Consider the following 19653-nt stretch of genomic DNA (forward strand, 5'->3'; position numbering starts at 1 on the left):
ATAGTACAGTGTTTCAAATGGATTCAAGCTCATCTTTTCGTGAATTAATCATTAAAAGAACCAGCTCATAAGAATTGTTAATTTCAGAAATTGGTTACACTGGTCTTGCTGTAGCTATAGTTTTTCATTTTACTGAAAATAAGCTGGTTCTTTAGAGTTGTTTGTTCATGAATTGGAATACACTGGTCCTGCTGGATGTTTTCGGTTTACTAAAAAGAATTGGTTCATCAGAGTCGTTTGTTCAGGAATCAAAATATACCGGTTGCACTGCATGTTTCTGATTCACTAAAAAGAACTGTCTCAAAAGTGCCATTTGTTCGTGACTCAGAATACACTGGCCGCGATGTATGTTACTGATTACTAAAAAGTGTCTGCTTTAATAGTGTAATTTGTTTGTGAATCAGACTACTATGGTTGCATTGTCTGTTTTTGAGAACTGGTTCATAAGAGTCATTTGTTTGTGAATCAGAATATACTGATCACGTTGTATTTTTGTTTTTGCATGCAGCCTGCCAGGACAACTCTAATACAAGGATGTTTCGTACCATTATTTCACAGTACAGTCTTTTTATTCCATCCTGTTCAATACAGACTGCAAATTCACATTCATAACTCAAGCAAAATATGATTTATTTTCCCGTGAGGCTGAAGATTCAATCATCGCAGTGGTGACATAGTTTCTTTCCATCCCTACCAAAATTGAAAGAAATCAACCATAGAAGTACCATAAAATATTGCCATACAAATATTTGTAGAGTGCAGGACTATTAAGTACATTTGATTTGTAACAACGCAACACAGCAGTGAGAAGTATTTTAGTAAATGCCAGCTGCTCTCGTACCTTTATATTATGTCTCTATGACGTGATTATAAGAAGTTATGAAGAAGCCATTTCTTTCTCCGGGCATGTAATGTCATTATTAGATATGTGGGCTTACGTTTCTGGTAATAATTTAACACCGGGTCGTCTATCCATTGTGCTAATAACTCACAGCTGTGGCCTTACCTCACATTTCACAGATTCAAGCCTCAATATTTCAAATTAATGAGCAATTAACAGTACTCAAAGGCTAGTGCGCGTAAATCACAGAACGGTCTTCCGAGCTGCTCCTCTGATTTGGGGGATGGGCTTTTTTTTTTTTTTAGCATATAGCTGGCTGGGTGTTTGGGTAAACATCATAAAAGAAAGCTTAATCATTAGTTAATAAATCTGCCGGCTCAGGTTGGCACCGCTACAGTGAGTGCAGAGAGGTAAGAAAGGAGCCGCAGATCTGGGAACAGTATTATAATGGGTTTTTAGGCGATTCGTGCTACAGTGGGCCAACAGCTGTTGTTGTTTCCTGCGGTCATATTGCCAGGCCTCATTTGGCGTGTTGTTTTTTGTGACTGGTAACACTTATCAAACACAGTGAAACCTAAGAGGCATTGTGTGCTAATACAAAAAGCTGTCAAGGAGCTCAGGTGTTGATCCACGTGCAGTGTGAATGTAAAACTGTTGCTTAACATGTCAGAGATGTGCCCTAACAAGTAAACATGAATTGGTTCACCGACACATTATTTCTTGTGCTTTTATTATTTTTAGAATTTAAAATAGAATAATTCAAATGTGCTTTACACTACCTTTTTTCTAAGTTTGGGTCAGTAAGATTATAATTTATCTCATTCTTAATTTATGAAGAATTTAAAAGTAAGAAATTAAGACTTTAATTCAAAGAGGGCACTTTAAATTAAACAAAAGTGACAGTAAAGATGTATATGTAATGTTACAAAAGATTTCAGAGATTATTTTATTTCAAATAAATGCTGTTCTTTTCTATTCATCAAAGAATCCTACAAAAATTAATCACAGTTTCCACTAAAAATATATGAAGCAGTGCAACTGTTTTCATCATTGATAATAATAAGAAATGTTTCTTGAGCAACAAATCCCCATATTAGAATAATAATTTCTCAAGGATTATGTGACACTGAATACTGGAGTAATGACTTCTGAATAAATTTAATAAAAAATTGTATTATATTAAAATAGAAAATTGTAAAATCATTTAAATTGTAATATTTCACAGTATTACTGCTTTTACTGTATTTTTGATCAAATAAATACAGCGTTAGTGAGCATAAGAGTCTCAAAAAGCCTTAGAAATATCTTACCTACCCTCAACCTTTGAATGGTAGTGCAAATTTAAAAATAATTTTCCTTTTTTTTTTTCCTGTGGACATAAAAAAAAAAAATCAGACTGACCCCAAATCTGTTTTTTTTTTTCAACATTAAGCCAAATTGTCCTAAATTAAGCCAAAACTCCTGTCAGATATCACTAAAATAGGTAAGTTTGCTTAAAAAAAAAATTAAGGTAGCACTTTATTTTAAGGTGTCCTTGTTACACATGTTACATGTACTTGCTATTATAATAACAATTAATTAAGCATAATTACATGTAAGTAACCCTACGCCAAACCCTAATCCTAACCCTACATGTAGATGTACATGTAGTTAATTAATATTACTCAGTACTTAAATGTATAATTAGACTGTAACAAGAAAACCTTAAAATAAAGTATAACCACAATTAACATTTGTTTTAGAAATTATGCTTGGGGTTTAAGTCACATGTTGTTCAAATTAATTTCTTGAACATCGTATTATGAAATGTCAGTTATGCTTTATGTGTGTTCAAAGTAATTTTCTTTTCTTTTTCGTCTTAGGACTGCACCTTCTTTACCCGCAAGGAAATTCTTCGGTGAGTATAGACTTTTTTTAGCATTTTCTGAGCTTATTTTGGTAAATAATTCTGTAGAATTCAGCAGAATTAATTTAAACATGGTATAATTTGTTAATTGAAAGTCCAATATGAATATGAAAACTCTTTCATGATCAGTGTGTGCATAATTGTTTAGCGAACTATCCCTTTTGTAGCTATTGTGTTATGGTATTGTGTGTTCTACCAGTTCATTCAACTCTGCTGCACTCCACTGGCTCTTACTAACCTTGTCTAAGATCTATAAATCTCTCTCGCCCCATTCATACAACTCATTTTCCCCCTGTCAGCAGTTCAGCTCCAGTGATATTCATCCATGCTCATTCATACAGGCCAGTCTGCTTTTAACAGTCTGCTGGCTTCATTAGTATTCCATTCACAGGCTGTGCACCATTTGTTTGAGTGAAATTCATACGGTTGCTCAGATGAGACCTGAGATCTAATAAAGAGAACCTGACCAATATAAAGGTTATTTTTATGGGAATTGTACTTTATGTGAGCCACCATTTATGCAAATTTAGGAGCAGTCGAGCTCTAAACTCAAATCTAAAGCTCTGTTCCAAAGCCTACCTTGCTGTCTACATAGGCAGCTGCCTTCTAAGGAACCTCATAAGTGAGTGATTTGGAAGACTTCACATCAGCAGCAAGACAAATATTGGATAAAACTTGGGTAGTCCACTTTTTTCTCGACTTTGTCATTTGGAACATACGGAGCCCCGCACATGACATGCAGGGAAAAAAAAAAGTTAATTGTGCACATGATTTACTAATTCGCTCCCTCGTTTTACTAAATTGTGTGTACAATTTACTATTTACTAATTATTTTCTAACACGATTTACGCTCTATATAATAATTTGTGCACTCGTTTTAAGTAGATCATGTGCACAAAATAATAATTCGTTCTACTTCCTGTCTGCTTTCTCATAAACCGATGTATATGCCTCTCACTTAAAATGATTCCATGCAACGGTGCATGGCTTTTGAGAATGTCTCTAAAGTGGCATCACATGTGCATTTTTATTTGTTTGACACTAATATGTACAATATTAGCATAATCCACAATGTAAATATATACTTTAGAGATGTACAAATCTTTTTGAATCCTCTGATGACTGATTGGAACTGGAATTGAAGAAATTGAGACATTTTCTAGAAACTTTCCAGATTTAATGCTTATCATGTCAAATTAGTTAAGTGCATAAACTGTGTTGAATGAGTGTGATGGCATTAAACATCTAATTTTATTTATCATAAATACAATAAAATCTATATATGTGAGTTTTTATATATTTGTACAAGATTTCAAAGTCATATGATAATGTAGAACTTAGATCACACAGAAACATCCAAATTGTATTAATTATTTTTCCCCCTCCCCCGTTTCATTCATGGTTAAGTTTGGGTCATACATTTTTCTACAATTTCGTCATCTCATAAAAATTAATTTACTACTCAAAGAAACTACTTATAAAGCCATGTTGAAAGTCCGTATGTGAAAGGGTTTGCATTGAGATGCTCATGTACTAGAACACGTAAGAAATCCAAACCTGATCTTATGAGAAAAGAAATGATTTTATGTATTAGCAATTTTGTGTGAATTTGTACAATTCGATTTATACAAATATGTATGATTTATATAAAAATTTATTTTGAAGTTTAACCCCTAAACCTAACTGTCAGTTGGGGCGTGAGCAGATTGTTCAAAAATGTATAAATAAGATTTCCATTTGAGTTCAATTTGCCAAAAGTGAAATAATTCCGAATTGTCACGAGACAACGTGTGTTGAAATACCTACACATACTAACAAGATCTGAATTGCATTGCTATTACCGGTTCTTACAGTTTTGAGAATGATAAATGAGCTTTGTGTTCCTAAAATGCTTCTAGAATGTTCTTTGATTGCTTGAAACTGAGACTTTCTGTGTAAACACTGTTATCTGCGTTTCTCTCATGGCGTAGGATCGCTTTTCAAACCTTACGAAAGACCTGGAACCCAATCTCTTGATTAGGCACAGACTTGCAAAGTGTCACATCAGGTCTGGTTCATTCCTGTCCATGATAACATAAAGAAGTAAAGCCTTGTGTTTGTTATTCGACCTGGCTGTTGTCCATTCCCTATGTGCATTAGGTATAAATAAAACAAATGGCCTGCTTTCTGTTCTAATAGGATTGACATTGCTCTCGGGTTTCAGGATATGCTGTTAATCGCTGTCGTTTGAAGATCAAGTGTCTACTTTAAGAAATTAAAAGCAGATAGAGGAGAAAAGGGTACAGTGTCAGCTTACAGTCAAACGACCAAATTACGGTAATACAGAAGCCCAACAACAGGCTCTGATTGGCTGAACTGTAGCTAGTGTACTTTCCCCAGTCTGACTCACGACCAGGACATTTCCAATGCTGTATATACAATTTGCATTTTCTGGCTGTCATAATACTGTATAGGAAATTCAGTAGGTATCTTCGTACTTTGCTGTGTTTTTCTCTCAGTGATTCAGCTTTTAGATTTTATGGAGTTGGTATGAAAGTATCAGTGTTTTGATGTTTAAATTAACGGCTATGACATATTGATTATGGGAAATATGGGTTATCTTTAATCATCAGCAACTCTATGCCACTTGTACCAACTACGAAGATTCTCTTGATGTTCCTTGCATGTTTAAAGCTTTCATTACCCAATCCATTCGACCTTCTATTCCAGTATCATCACCATCTTTCACCAAACTATCAGGCTACGCTAATTACATCACTCTCACTTCAAGTTAGAGTGTATTATGTTCAATTCAGTGGCCTTTTTGGGGCATTTTGTGTGATGTGAGATTGCTAGATTGGCCAATGACCCCTCATGATGTTTGTTCTGGTGTGTAAAGCTTGAAAAGATAATAAGATATGATTTAGGATGCTGCGCTGCATCATGTACGAATGATTTACTGCTGTTTTCTTGGCCATGTCTGTCTGAGTCCCTGGTTGTGGATGTAGCGACAGTTAAATAAGATTTTATTATCATTCTGATAAACATTTATGGGGATGCTTTTCTATAATGCAGTCTTTAAAAACGTGCATTGCAGGCTTTAAAAAAAAACTATAGAATAAGATGAATAATAATCAGAAGAATAAGGTAGATTTTTCACAAATAGAATTCTGTCAGGACCACTATCGTCAAAGATAACTTACAATTAGCATACATTTTAGGTTGGGGGTATGGTTCTGTTCTGGGCAACACTCCCTGCCCATCCATGCAGCCTAGCATGGATAGGAGCAGGGAGAGCATAAATAACCCCCCTAGGGTAAACTGAACAGAACCAACATGAATGATTAATGTAGAAGATATCATCCATGTTCTAAGTGATTATTTTATATATCAACATAAGTCAGTGGTCTGACTCAAGAAGAAATATCCAATGCCAAGTCCTGACTGGACGAGAGGAGGAGTTGGGGATGGAGGTGGGTGATTAGCTCCTGAGCAAAGCGATAGCTGCTGAATAATGACTGAAAGGACCTTATAAAGGGAATTATGATTGGCGTCGTATTCCTATAGGTAGACGTGGTTCAGCTGAGTGCCAGCTGATGCGAGCTTGACTAACGTGACCTGCCAGAACTAACACTAAGCTCCATTACATTTGATGACTTGTTGCTTTTTTGAGGTGTATATACAGTATATATAAACTGTTAACAAGATGTCTCAATCATCTGAACTGTACCCAACATTTAAAATTATACAACATTTACTAATATTTCTATTTACTAATTCTGTTTACCATACATTTAAAGGAATAGTTCATCCAGAAATATCTCCAGTGAAAAAGTTGTCTCATCTGAATCAGGAGAGAAATATGCACAGATCAAGTAGTAAAAGCAGTCCAAAACCGTTCTAAACAAATATGTCAGTGGATTTTGATGTGAAAGAACAACAGCGGATGGACTTTTTCACTGTATGAAGCGTTATTATGGATTATGGACTTGAATGTCTTAATGGATGTGTTTCATGACAAACACTTTTTCAGAGTTTCAGAACCTACTTACTTTCCTATTAGTTATGATATTACCCAGTACCCAGAATTGCTTCTCTAAAAGTATTTTGCTAAGATCACATGAGCAGCTGGTGAAGGTGAAAATGAAATGAAAGTAATGAAAAGCCTCAGTTATCATAATGAAACCCATCCTAAGGTCCCCTGATGACTCATGATGGGTCATGGACTTTCCTGTGACAGTGAACAAGCCTCACCGTGATGTGTAGGTGCCCTTAGGCGAAGAAACATCCTCCTGTCATATCAACATATCATGTGACCTGATCATTATCACACAAAGCCAAGGTGTTGACAAGTTGTTGCCCTTCTAAACTGCAATCAGAGAAACTACAATGAGTTCTCTCGAAGCTCCATATCTGTGGAGACTTCTCATGTATGTGTTGCATGTGGTGGGTTGAAAAAATCTATCTGTTTATTAACTGGGCTGAAGCATGACATAGAGGCTGCATCCATGAAAGGGGTTAATGAGATGTTTAATGCATTACTTTCTAATGGCCATTATAGGCTCTGCTTATTCTTCGGCAATGAACCATTACTGGCTTTTATCGCATGTCCCCAGAGGGCTTTGTAACCCTCTGCTTTCATTACCAATTCACTGGGTGCTTTAATGCACCAGGATGCTTTGAATAAACTGCAACATATTCCACATAAAAATTAGCTTGTTGGCGTTAAACACATGTGTCTCTGGATACCATACAGCTACTGCTGGTCAAGTCAAATAAAATATAATACCTGTCTCTCTCTGACAATGAGACTCTGACAATGAGACTCATATGACTCTGACTCTCTGACTAGCGCTTACTTGTGCTAAGTGGTTGCTAGGGCATTGCCATGTGGTCACAAAGGTGTTTTGAGTGTTTTTGCATGTTGGTTGCTAAGATGTTTTGAATGGTTTGAGTATTGCTGTGTGGTTACTAAGGTGTTCTGATTGGTTTAGACTAGATTGTTGCTATGCAGTATTTAATGTGTTCCCGAATGGTTTAGAGTGCTGCTGCATGGTTTCTAAGGTGTTCTGGGTGGTTTAGAGTGTTGCTATGCAGTATTTAATGTGTTCCGAATGGTTTAGAGTGTTACTGTGTGGTTTCTAAGGTCTTCTGAGTGTTTTAGTGTGTTACTATGTGGTTGCTGATGTATTCTTAGTTGCTATGTTGTTGTCAATGTGTTTTGAATGGTTTAGCATGTTGCTGTGTGGTTGTCAAGGTGTTCTGGGTGTTTTAGTGTGTTCTTATGTGACATCTAAGGTGTTCTAAAGAGTGTTGCTGTGTGATTGCAAGGAGTCTTGAGTGGTTTAGAGTGTTGTTATAAGTTATCTAAGTTATTCTGAATGGTTTAGGGTGTTTCTGTGTTGTTAAGGTGTCCTAAGTGTTTTAGTGCAAAGCTATGTGGTTGCTGAGGTGTTTTGAGTGGTTAGGCGTGTTGCTATGTGGATGCTATGTGGTTGTAATAGCATGAATCTCTCCTCACCAAGCCACATTATTTGAGGTATTAGTCATGTACTTTCTTTATGGTGCACTCACGTATATAATGCACAACTTATCTGAATTATGTCTACCACAGCTTGCAAACCTTATTTGCATAAGAACTCCAACTTCCGACAGCTCGATCAGTGATGTTGTTTTTCATTTCTATAGTGCCAAGCTGCCATCCAGTGTTTCGTAAGTACTTTTAGCTCTTACATAAGATGTGTCAGCCCGGTTTGATTCATGTGGATGGATTGTCCCTCTGCAATGGCACTGAGATTGGTTTTGATAACAGGGCCAGTGGAGCACGAGAAACAAAATGGACAATCACTGGCAAACCTAATGGAGTCTTGTACTTTATCACCTTCATAAAACACTCTGTTTCTCCTGTTCCCCAAACATACCTACACAATCCGCCAGGCTGTTATGCAGGGTTAGCATAGCGTTATCGGCAATCGTTATGGATTGGCTTGTATTTCCTTGCATCCTGATTGGATGCCTGTGGTGCAACATGAGATTTGTCTCTTTTCTTGTAACTACGGCTGGTACAAGATACAGTATGTACTGTACAATCGTCAATACCAGAAATATTTCCACAGCCTCTGCTAATAACATGTCTAGCAAAGCTTTTTGTCTGAAAACATATTATAACGTGTCATAATATAAATATAATGGGCTGCAGTTGTATGGGTTTTTTATTGACTTCAGCGAGCTTAAGCAATCACTGATCACACTGAATCACGTTTAATCACCTCAGTGTAGTGCAAAGTAGTGTTTCATATTAAGTATAATATTGGTTTAACATTTCATATTTACTGGTGTTGGAAAACAATCAGAAGTGTCATATTGGCGTGTTAGGGGTGCATTTTTCATAGTCATGAATGGAGACGCGCTTCTTTCTTTCTTGCAATAGGTTGCTTTAGCAGTCTATGTTTACTTAATCAAACATTGCAGTGGAGAGCTTTTATCTTTTTCAAGATTTTGTTTCTTGTAGCAGTATACTGTGATATTAGCTTCCTTTTATCCTGTTTTGTTTCCTGGTTTGTTTGTTTCTTATGCACTATTTAGATTTTGTGTTTTATTTAGTTTGCTTCAGATTTATTGTTTGTTTTTTATTGTTCTTGTCTTTTGTTTAATATTGTTTCTACTTTGTTTTTGTTTCGCTTTGTCTTAAGCCAACAAAATAAGATGATAAATTTTTTTTGACTATCAGTGCAAATTATTAATTGTTTTCTTTGCTCCACAAAGCTTCATCAGCTTTCTATATCGTTGTGTGTCCCTGCGGTCCTGATTTTTACTGAATATCTGATATCATCTCTGTGCAAGTTTTATTTATTTATTTATTCTTTTTTTTTTTTATTACTGCTGCAAAGGCCAATTACAGTGTCCACTTCCCTGTCTTGTTGGCATGCTCAGAATGAATGAGTCATCAGTTCACCATTGGCTGGCAAGCCTCCAGAATGTGCAAAACAAATAGACAAACCGGCCTTGAAGAAAAATGCATTACTAAATCCTCTTATGCTGATTGCTTAATTATGATGGGATAGTGTGATTAACAATTGACTTTTTAAAGCATTTATTACATGCATTTATTTGTGAAACGCATTTAGTTTTATCCATTGAGATGATTTAGGGATTTAATATAAACCAGTGCTGATAAAAACTAAATATTGTTTCTTGCAACTTGTTTTTTTTATTTTTTATTATGTTTTGCTGTCAACAAGGTAACAAAACAATAAATGGGTTTAATAAATGGGTTTTTGTTTTGTTTTGTCATTGCATCACCAAACAACATTTTCTGTTGTTGTTTATTTGTTTTTACTATTCGTTTCATGTTGTTTTTGTTTTGGTTAATTTTGTTTTGCTTTTTGTTTTTCTTTTGTATTAATAGTTTATAATTCCTCCCCAAATATTTCATCTTAACTTGATATTTAACTAGGGTTATAATAGTTAACTAAAATTAAAACCATAAAAAAAAAATCTGTTACTTAAAATTAAATAAACATGAAATAAAAGTGAAATAAAATTTTATATATATATATATATATATATAAGTTATTTAACTTTTTGCCAAGACAGCATTTCTCATTTCCACTTGAAGTACTAAAATAACTAAAACTACATAAATTAAAACTAATAAATAAAAATTTATAAAAACTACAACATATTTAAAAAACAAAACTAATAAAATGACAAAAACACAAAATTAATAAAACTTTAACTAAAATTAAAGTGAAAACAGATAATATAAAAATAAAATCTAACTCAAAATATTGCTAAAAACTGTAAAATTATGCTAAAAGTATAATACTAAAATATTTGACTCATGCTGTGTTGTATCTTCTTTCTCAGTAAATCAGTAGATTTAAAATACCATCACACAGTACTGTGGTTTTCTCTACTACATTTCAAATAAGCCATATTGTTTTATTCTCATTTTATGAATAAAACTGATGAGGTCTGATTCAAAAGATGATCTAAGAAGAAGTCTGAGGAATAGCGATGAACTGGAGTAACCAGTTTTCACTTTTTTCTGCATTGCAGCTTGCATGGAAGATACCACGAGCTGGCTCCACATTTGGTTCCAATGGACTACACCAACGACCCTGATGTTAAAATCCCTTTAGCTCTCATAGTCAACATGCCGGAACTGAAGGTAATGTTAACTATTCACTATAGAATTCCACTTCCAGTTCACATACAACAGCATAAGGGGTGCAGAAATATGCCTGGTCCATTGTTTAAGCAACATGATGCTTGTGCAATGACCCTCTCTGCACTTTTAGTTTATATCAGATATAATAGACACTTGTTTTTATAGGATGAAATTGTTTTTTAATGGCCACGCTGGCTGGGCTGTTTATATGACAAAGCACAAGCGGTGGGAGCGAGGGATATTACACCACTACACTTTTGAAAGTTTCAGCAAATTATGTTAGCGCTTTAGATTTTCCATGGTCGTAAAGAAGACGCATACATTTAATCAGACTAGAGCATCTAGAGATCATTTATAGGATTAGCCAATAAGAGCATTAGCATTATGCTAGCAATAAAGTAATAATGATGTTACTTTATAGAGGTAACACTTTATTAGCGCCATTCCTGAGCTGATTACAGTAAAACTCTTTCATACTATCTCCTTTCAAAGATGATCTTGTACTTTTTTAACTCTTTAAAGCCTACTGTATTATTTTGATATGCAAATATCGGAGGCCTCTAAATTATCAGTATGATCAAAACTTTGCTGAAAAACCTATTTTTCAATCTACTACATGCCCTCTATTGTCTGATTTATAGTTTATGCTTCTTCTTTTTTTTAATTAAAGGGACTTTTAATATTATTGTAAACATCCCACTTCAGGTTGTGACTTATGTGTCTTTTCGCTGTGAAATCTACTGATTTTTGTGAAGTAAACATAAGAAAAACTTTTATATTCTTAGTAATTCAAGATGAACACTTACTGGACTGAAGCACCTTCCGTTTACTTGATTATCCATACATCATTTTTAGAAAATCATGTTACAAATATGATACAGTCAGACTTTTGAGGAACGTTTATTTGTTCATCTTTCAGTCATTATTGTATTGCACTGCATTATATTTTTTCCCCCTACAATAAAAATACTGAACTTTTATCATAAATCTATTCTTTTTTAATATCATCATACTAAGACATATTATTGGGATATAAAGAGTGACAACTGATGTTTATAAGTATTTTATATAAGTAGTCTATTATACTGTTATAAAGACCTTATTCATTTACATTACAAGCTGTTAGATTTTCATCTTTCTTTTGGCCATAGAAATATCAGCATCAGCACCAAATTGCATATTTTTTCTTAGTTTGAGCCTCTGAATAAAATTTACGTTTTTTTTCCCCTTAGAGTATGAGCTTCATATTCTCACTATACCATACTCAATGGTCCATAAAAGCCTGATGTATCAAATATGATATTTAAAAAAGCACTTTTTTTTATTTTCATATTTGGTCTAAAGGTTCAATAAACTGTTCAATAAAAAAGTGATTTTATATGACAGGCTTTGCAGGGTTAAAGAAAAAGTTCAGTCAAGCCGAGGATTCATTATTACAGTCATATCGCTGATCCAATCTCACATTTCCTTAATAATTCAGATCCAACCCTCAGTCAGTCAAAATTTGTCAGATGTTACAGTTCCAGAATGAGCCCCATTATGTCCCCCTTGCTGGAGACATATTTTTACCACCCTCTAAAGCCGTCAGATGGATAAAGGAGCTATAAACCCAACCCTAGGAGGTGGATGATACTGATGGAGACCACTCAAGCTGGGATTGATGAGGCTACGACAGCTTCCAGTTTGCAAAGACCTTCTCAGCCTTCATAAACACAAATCTCTGTCCCCTTCAGTCTGATAATTAGCCTTTTTGTGCAAAAGTGGACTGATTTAACACATCAGAGCATTAGAGGGCTGTTTACTTGACATCTGCCAGTACAAATGCCTTTGAGTTTTTTGACATTACTCATGGATGGATGTTTTCTATGATGTTACTCATAAGGAAATCTTATCTCATTTTCTTCAAGTCGAATGAATCCAATCCAATTTCAGATTCTGAATGTTCCTAAACCTTGCAATCCGATTTCATGTTCATTTACATTTGCATGTATTTCAAACAAAACAGTGCATTCAGAAATAATGTCAATAATCACAGTTTTTGCCTTGATGACATATCTAAAAAAAATAATTAAATATAAAATTAAGATGAAATGTATGTCAGACAAGATTTTTTTTATCAAAGAGTTTGGTTCCAAAAGGCGATAAACACCATTTTTTTCCCGCCATTTTCCGCCATTTTTCTGAGTTTCCGCCAAAATCAGTATTGCTTCTGCTCGGTATTGAAAAGTACATTTTTTATTTTACGCAAAATGCGATATACGGCGAGTTATTCTGTCATGTTTTCTCCCTTTCTTTCCAATCCGCGACAAACGCCAGTCTCCCTTCTCTGCAGAATGCGATATATCCGCTCAACCGATCACAGCGCACCATTCCACGCACTCTAGACAGTAATGGCGGTGCTTTGAATACATCCGGCATCCTAGTTTTCCTTTTTAGTCCAGTGCCTGCATATAAGATTAGTATTGACCCAGTTCAGAGGCCGTCATATGTGGATCAACTTACTATGTTGTGTATTTTCAACCGTTTCAATATGAAAAATAACTTTTATATTGATTCAATGGATTTATTGCATTTTGAAAAAAAAAATGTGTCATGGATTTATTGCATTTTGGGGAAAAAAGAATACAATTTTATAATAAATCTTTGAAAATCAAAATCTGGATTTGAATTTTATTATAACCTAAAGATGCTATGTGAAAGTTTGAAACAGAAAATAGTGGTTTTCATCTTGCCACTTTCTTGGTAAAGAAAACACATTTTTACTCAAATTAATCAAAATGGATTTATAGCGTTTGGAACCAAACTCTTCAAATATTCAGTCTCCTCCACTGACCAGTTTGGAATATGTAAGACGTAAAACAAATGTAAATATGAATCACGGCACTGCACAAACGCGCAATGAATCACGGCACTGCAACAAATTAAGAAAATAGTCAGATTCAAGCTTATACATGCTTGATTTTTTTCTGATCTTCACCGTATAATCCGATTGAAGTTTCATTTGATAGTGGTATTGATTTATTTACATGAAGGTTATTCAGTCCGATTAAATCATCAATCCAATTACTAACAGATTATTTGGTTGCATGTAAATGTAGCTAATGTGAAATCATGCTTGAAGTTCCTTCAAGTTGAACTGTGGTGTGCTATGGCTCATGCTTAGGACTTGAACAAACCCCTAACCTGCAGTAACAAATTCAGAACTGTTTGTGCTACTAACATAACTTATACCTCAAATCCTATGTGTATAATTTGCTATTTTGACCTTGCGGATAGTAAAATGGGCACAAACATATCACTTGGGATGGTTGTATTTATAATTATGCACAGGATGGTGAGTGTTTAAAGCAGAACTGAGACATCAGGGTTGATCCTGCTCTGCTGTGTTCATCTTACTGTTCCCAGAGCTGTTGAGTCAGCTAGTAGCACAGGGCATAAAAATTCCTTTAGGCCAATAGCCAGTAAGATATATATGGGCGCCAGTTTGGGGAGTCAGCCTTTCTACATTTTATACATGACTCACTCAGCAGAACTCCCTCTGCTGCACACATGCTTATGTACAGCCACACATTTGTACTCAATGGCCAGGCCTAGACACAATCTGCAGATGTTTTCTGCATCTACTTTGGTTTTTAAGGGAAAATGTATTAATTAATTAAGTAATTAATAGTTTTTAAAATATTTCAAAGAATAGCATGGTATTATATGGTTTCCATGGTATTTTTATGGTGACACCATTGTACCTTTTTTCTTGTTCTATCAAATAAAAAATCACAGATTTCTATACAAATATCCAGATAAATTTTGTACAGTGTTGTTACTGTTAACTAAAACTATTGCAGTCATTTTGCAGTCATTGAAATTAAGCTCAAATAAAATAGATGAAAAAAAATTAAGTTGAAGTACTGAAAATACTAAAACTAAAATAAAAATAAAAATTTAAGTTGAATTTAAATTAAAAAAAAAGAAAAACTAATAAAAATGACGAAAGCACATAACAAATTTGCTAAAACTTAAAAACTGAAATGAAAATGAAAACTGAGAATATTAAAATATATCAAAATATTACTAAATAAAAAGTTCTGTCATAAAACTCTAGATGGTGAAGGCCAATAAGTTCTCAGTTGGACATAATGACATCATTGTTCACATGGCGCAGCTGATTGGTTTCTTTTCGTATCAACAGCCAATGAGCTTGCTCCTCAACTTTCAAATACTCAGCTAATGCTTGCTGTAGCTATTGCAGCATGCTTCGGAAACCCTCCACCTTCCCCAACTCCACCTGTATAGATCTGCTACGGGGTGATTTCATGTATGTTAAATATGGAGGTTATTTCATATATGTATGTGCAGCAGCAGTATTTCCTACATGCTCACAGCAGCATGTCTGTGGATGTATTTGCAGTAGAATGTCTCGGCACTTGCTCTGCCGCAGCAGCAGCAGCATAGGCGGAAGGTGAACCAACTCCAGGGTAAGGCTAAAAGCAGCCAAATGTATTAAACATCATAAACCCATCTTTTTAGGCAAGAACCAGACACGGGTGTCATGTAGGCTAAAAAAATTTTAATGGGACTGAATTTGAATTTAACGTGATTACAATTAAAAAAAAAACAATAGAAATTGATAATTATATAACGTTTCCTTTCCACGGTCATTCAAACAGCGAATAAATTATATATAGAAAGTGACATTATCACTAACATTAATCTATCGCGAGTTTAAGCAGTCTCAAAAAAACAAAACTATCGTTATAATCACTGAAGCTGTATACACTGTGAAATGAATCTCTTACTTACATTCTACGTACATTGCGCTTTGTTGTTTATGATGAGAGAATTCGCAAGAGTCTGGAATTCAATCAGCAAACGCGCGCGCACTCAACAAAACTGATGAGTTTGAACGATGACTCGTCTGAACACTTCTGATTGGCCATTGCATTCCTAAGCTCAACAGAATTGTGTGTGATTGGTTAAAATGCGCAACACTGTAAAAAAGCCTAAAATGACATGCAGTGCAACATGAGCAGATTTTAATTTAATGCCGCAATCGGCACTGTCTATTCATATTCACTTTGTTAGCAACAGACGTAATAGATTTCATTTATTTGTGCAGGGGCATTTTTGTCCAATTTAGTGCTATTTTTGCCCCAAGTCCCCGTGGCCAGGGGAAGGCTAAGCCTTCCCCAGCCTTACACACGCTCCGCCTATGAGCAGCAGCGTAGCAGATCTATTCCGCCAAGACCAAACACATTAACACTGCCATGTATATACCCATGCTAAACTCCCCAAGAGTTGTCATGACAGAAATACTATAATAGTAAATAGAGCATATTAAAATTACACTGATGTTGCAGCCTCTCTAGTTCTTTTCATAGTATAATCCTTATAAACCTAATAAAACATTCAATTTCTGTTTTCTAGGAGAATCCATTCAGGAATCGTATTGTGGAATCGTTTTCTGAAGACGGCCAGGGAAACCTCAGCTTCAACGACTTTGTGGACATGTTTTCAGTTCTCAGCGAAACGGCTCCCAGAGAACTGAAAGCCATTTATGCTTTTAAAATATACGGTAAAAGTTATTTTTTTATTGATTCATGTACAGTCCACAAGAACAAAAATATAAAAAAAATTTACAATATTATTGTCACACTGCACAGTCTTAGGGGATGTAATAAATATTTATATTGCAACTTTAATAAACGGTGCAGCAGCTTTATAACATGAACGTCTTTTGTGGTTAATTCTTATCTTCTTGTTTTGTTCTTAGACTTCAATGTGGATAATTACATCTGCAAGGAGGACTTAGAAAAGACTCTAAACAGGTTAACGAAGGAGGAACTAACACCAGAGGAGGTTAATCTGGTGTGTGAGAAGGCCATTGAGGAGGCCGACCTGGATGGAGACAGCAAGCTCTCCTTTGCCGACTTTGAGAACATGATCTCCAGGGCTCCTGACTTTCTAAGGTAAGAACAATGGATATGATAAAGTGACTTATTTCCTCAGATGTATTCTAATCCGAGTTCAGCTTTGCTGTTATTACTAAAAATTATAGTAACCAAGATGGTGGAGAATGCGGGCAAAATTCTCATTATAAATATTTCATTCATCACTGACATATACTGAATAAAACAGTCAAATCTAATTAAAAAATGACAATTTAATGCTCGTTAGAATACTGTGGTGTTAGCTTAGCAACATGCTAACATCAAAATCACTGACATAAATCTATTGAATCTATTAAAGTAAATTGCGTGTGGAGTCTACACTATTTGTATGATGTATAGATTTGCTGCTTATGTAGATTTTTCCAAATCAGTTGTTTATTATCTTTTTTTTTTTTCAGTTACCATAATGTCTTAGCGTAATGTCTGCAGCTTATGTACTAGATTGTACTCACTAGATTTGCACACTAATGATGCTCATCCTCTTAGTTGGAGTTAATGTGTTCATATCAGACATACTACGTCTTTATCAGTGTAAAGCCAGTTATGCTAGTTGCTAACATTCTGGTTAGGTCTTTACTCTGGAGGCACACCAATTTGGCTGCGGTGCGCTTAAATATGCTTTATGGGGCAAGAGTTCTTCTGCTTGGCTTTTACAGGCCTTTTTGGATTGCACAGCTGTGCCTCACTGACCACATGATTGAGAGGGACAGGAAGGTTTTGTACCATCATTTGGAGACCTGGATGCCAAACAAATCTAAAATTGCTTTCATCAGCTCTCAGTCAAAGAGAGAATTACTTTCTTGAACACTCATAGAAAGATAACGTGGAAGGGATAATTAATCAAATAATTAATTGAAGTGCTGTTGCATATTCACTGGGTGGCCAATTCACTAAACACTTATGCCACTTTTGCACATGGTATTTCAACACAAAAACCTGTCTTATTCACTAACCACTCACAGTCCAGCTTAACCAGGTGCTAAATGCTGTAAACTCTATATGCCATCCAGAAGTTTGGGAGTAATGGCTGTTAAAAATGGCTGTTTTGCATCACATGAATAAAGTACATTTTACAATAGAAAACTGTTGTTTTAAATTGTATTAAAATTTGACGATATTACATACATATTTTACTATACTGTTGATCAAATAAATGCAGCCTTGGTGAACAAAAGAGACTTCATTCAAAAACATTTAAAAAAAAACTTAACGACCTCAAACCTTTGAATGGTAGTATACATATTATTTTTCTAATAACAAACAAACAAATAAATAAGCAAACTAGCTATATATACACAATATTTGGCCATTTTTGTGCCAATACCTGATGATGCAAGTTTCTTTAGTGAATCAGGTGTGGGGAAAAAACTGAGAAAACATACAGAAGCCAATAGGCACAAATCTTTGTAAATTCCTCCCTTTACATGGACACTCTTTGTTTCAGTCGGAATGAAATCATTCTGATTGATGAATCCTGTTTTAAACGGTCTTTCAAATAAGTTAAGTTATACTTTATTGTCCTTTACAGGAAATTTGTCTTGGACTCAAAAGCTGCAGTAGTACACAACAACCACACACAATAACAACAACAACATTAAGTAAAAAATAAAAGACAGTAAAGGGTGATATGCTGTAAAAACTGTCCTTTTAAGAGAATGACACAGCACTTCCCCCTAATGACACATGCACAGGTGGTTAATGTCTGTTGTTGAAGATCTATGACAAAGGTTTGGAACTAAATTCTTTCTTCTACTCGATCTGGTGGAATTCCAAATTCATTTTAGAATCAATTTTATTATCAAAATGCCATCTGCTCCTCATCCTGGTTCTTCATACCTTTTAATATCATATTGCTCAGTTTTCAGCAGTTACCAGCGAGACAGCAAAAATCGACTTGCATGGTGAAGACTATAAAACGCAAATCCTAAAATATAGATCCTGGGTTGGTCACATTTTTTGACTTAGAAATTATGTCATCACTTTAGGGACATGAAAGGGTTTTATTTGATTTTGACTGGTCCTTATGTTTTATCTCTAGTCTAATATGCTGTTTCTCTCTTTGTCGTCTTTCTGTACTGCAGCACCTTCCATATACGAATCTGAAATGGCTTCAATGGAAGACACCAATGCTGATGTTCCTTGAACAGACAAGTCCACATCGGAGGATAAATGTCTACTGTTGTTTTCCTTTCATTTTTGGAAGCACACTTGACAGGATTACAGACAAATGCATGACTGTTTCTTCACCAATGAAAAATTTGGATCAGAAATCCCTTGTGTTTTCAGAGAGAGGAAATAGAAGGTTGAGGCCTTTTGTGGGTTTGACCCACACACCTCATCCTGGAGTAAAACTAATGCGGATGTAAACCACTTTTATGGGCTTCTACCAATGCCCGTGGCACATTGGACACAAATTTAACTCGCTCTCCCACTTCTAAAACTTGTATTTGGGATCAAATAAATCATGGGAAGGGGCAAACAAACTGGTCGAGAGAGTGAGAGAGAGGGCCACAAGCACATTATTGGTATTAACGCCGCTGAGACAGTTTTTTTTCTACAGCTATGCAATCTTTCTCCATAAAATGCATGAATTAGATTACGTTCCCCACATTTTCCCGTATCCTAATGTCCCTACAGCTTCACCTTTCACAAACTAAATGCTTATAGAACTGGAGCATGACGACAATCATATCTAAATGTTCTCCAGTTGAATGAAGGGCTCTGTCATCACATGTTCTCTAATTGTCTTCTCTGTCATTTACTTTCCATGTATTTGTCCCACCCCCTGATCCCTCTATCCCTTCTGTCC

The 19653-nt window shown here is 35.1% G+C and overlaps 1 protein-coding gene across 2 annotated transcripts in view; it reads left to right on the forward strand.

The window, feature by feature from the left end:
• The window catches only part of cib2 (calcium and integrin binding family member 2), a 23346-nt gene extending 3693 nt beyond the window's left edge, over positions 1–19653 (forward strand). For both annotated transcript variants that reach the window (XM_016499397.1, XM_016499390.1), the window contains exons 2-6: positions 2704–2738; positions 10788–10899; positions 16321–16468; positions 16667–16862; positions 18926–19653. In XM_016499397.1, the coding sequence (XP_016354883.1) occupies positions 2704–2738; positions 10788–10899; positions 16321–16468; positions 16667–16862; positions 18926–18947 (513 nt within the window). In that variant the 3' untranslated portion in view covers positions 18948–19653. The remainder of the gene's footprint in view (positions 1–2703; positions 2739–10787; positions 10900–16320; positions 16469–16666; positions 16863–18925) is intronic.

This window comes from Sinocyclocheilus anshuiensis, unplaced genomic scaffold, assembly GCF_001515605.1.
Source record: "Sinocyclocheilus anshuiensis isolate Anshui unplaced genomic scaffold, SAMN03320099.WGS_v1.1 scaffold1054, whole genome shotgun sequence".
In the NCBI taxonomy this organism is placed as follows: domain Eukaryota; kingdom Metazoa; phylum Chordata; class Actinopteri; order Cypriniformes; family Cyprinidae; genus Sinocyclocheilus; species Sinocyclocheilus anshuiensis.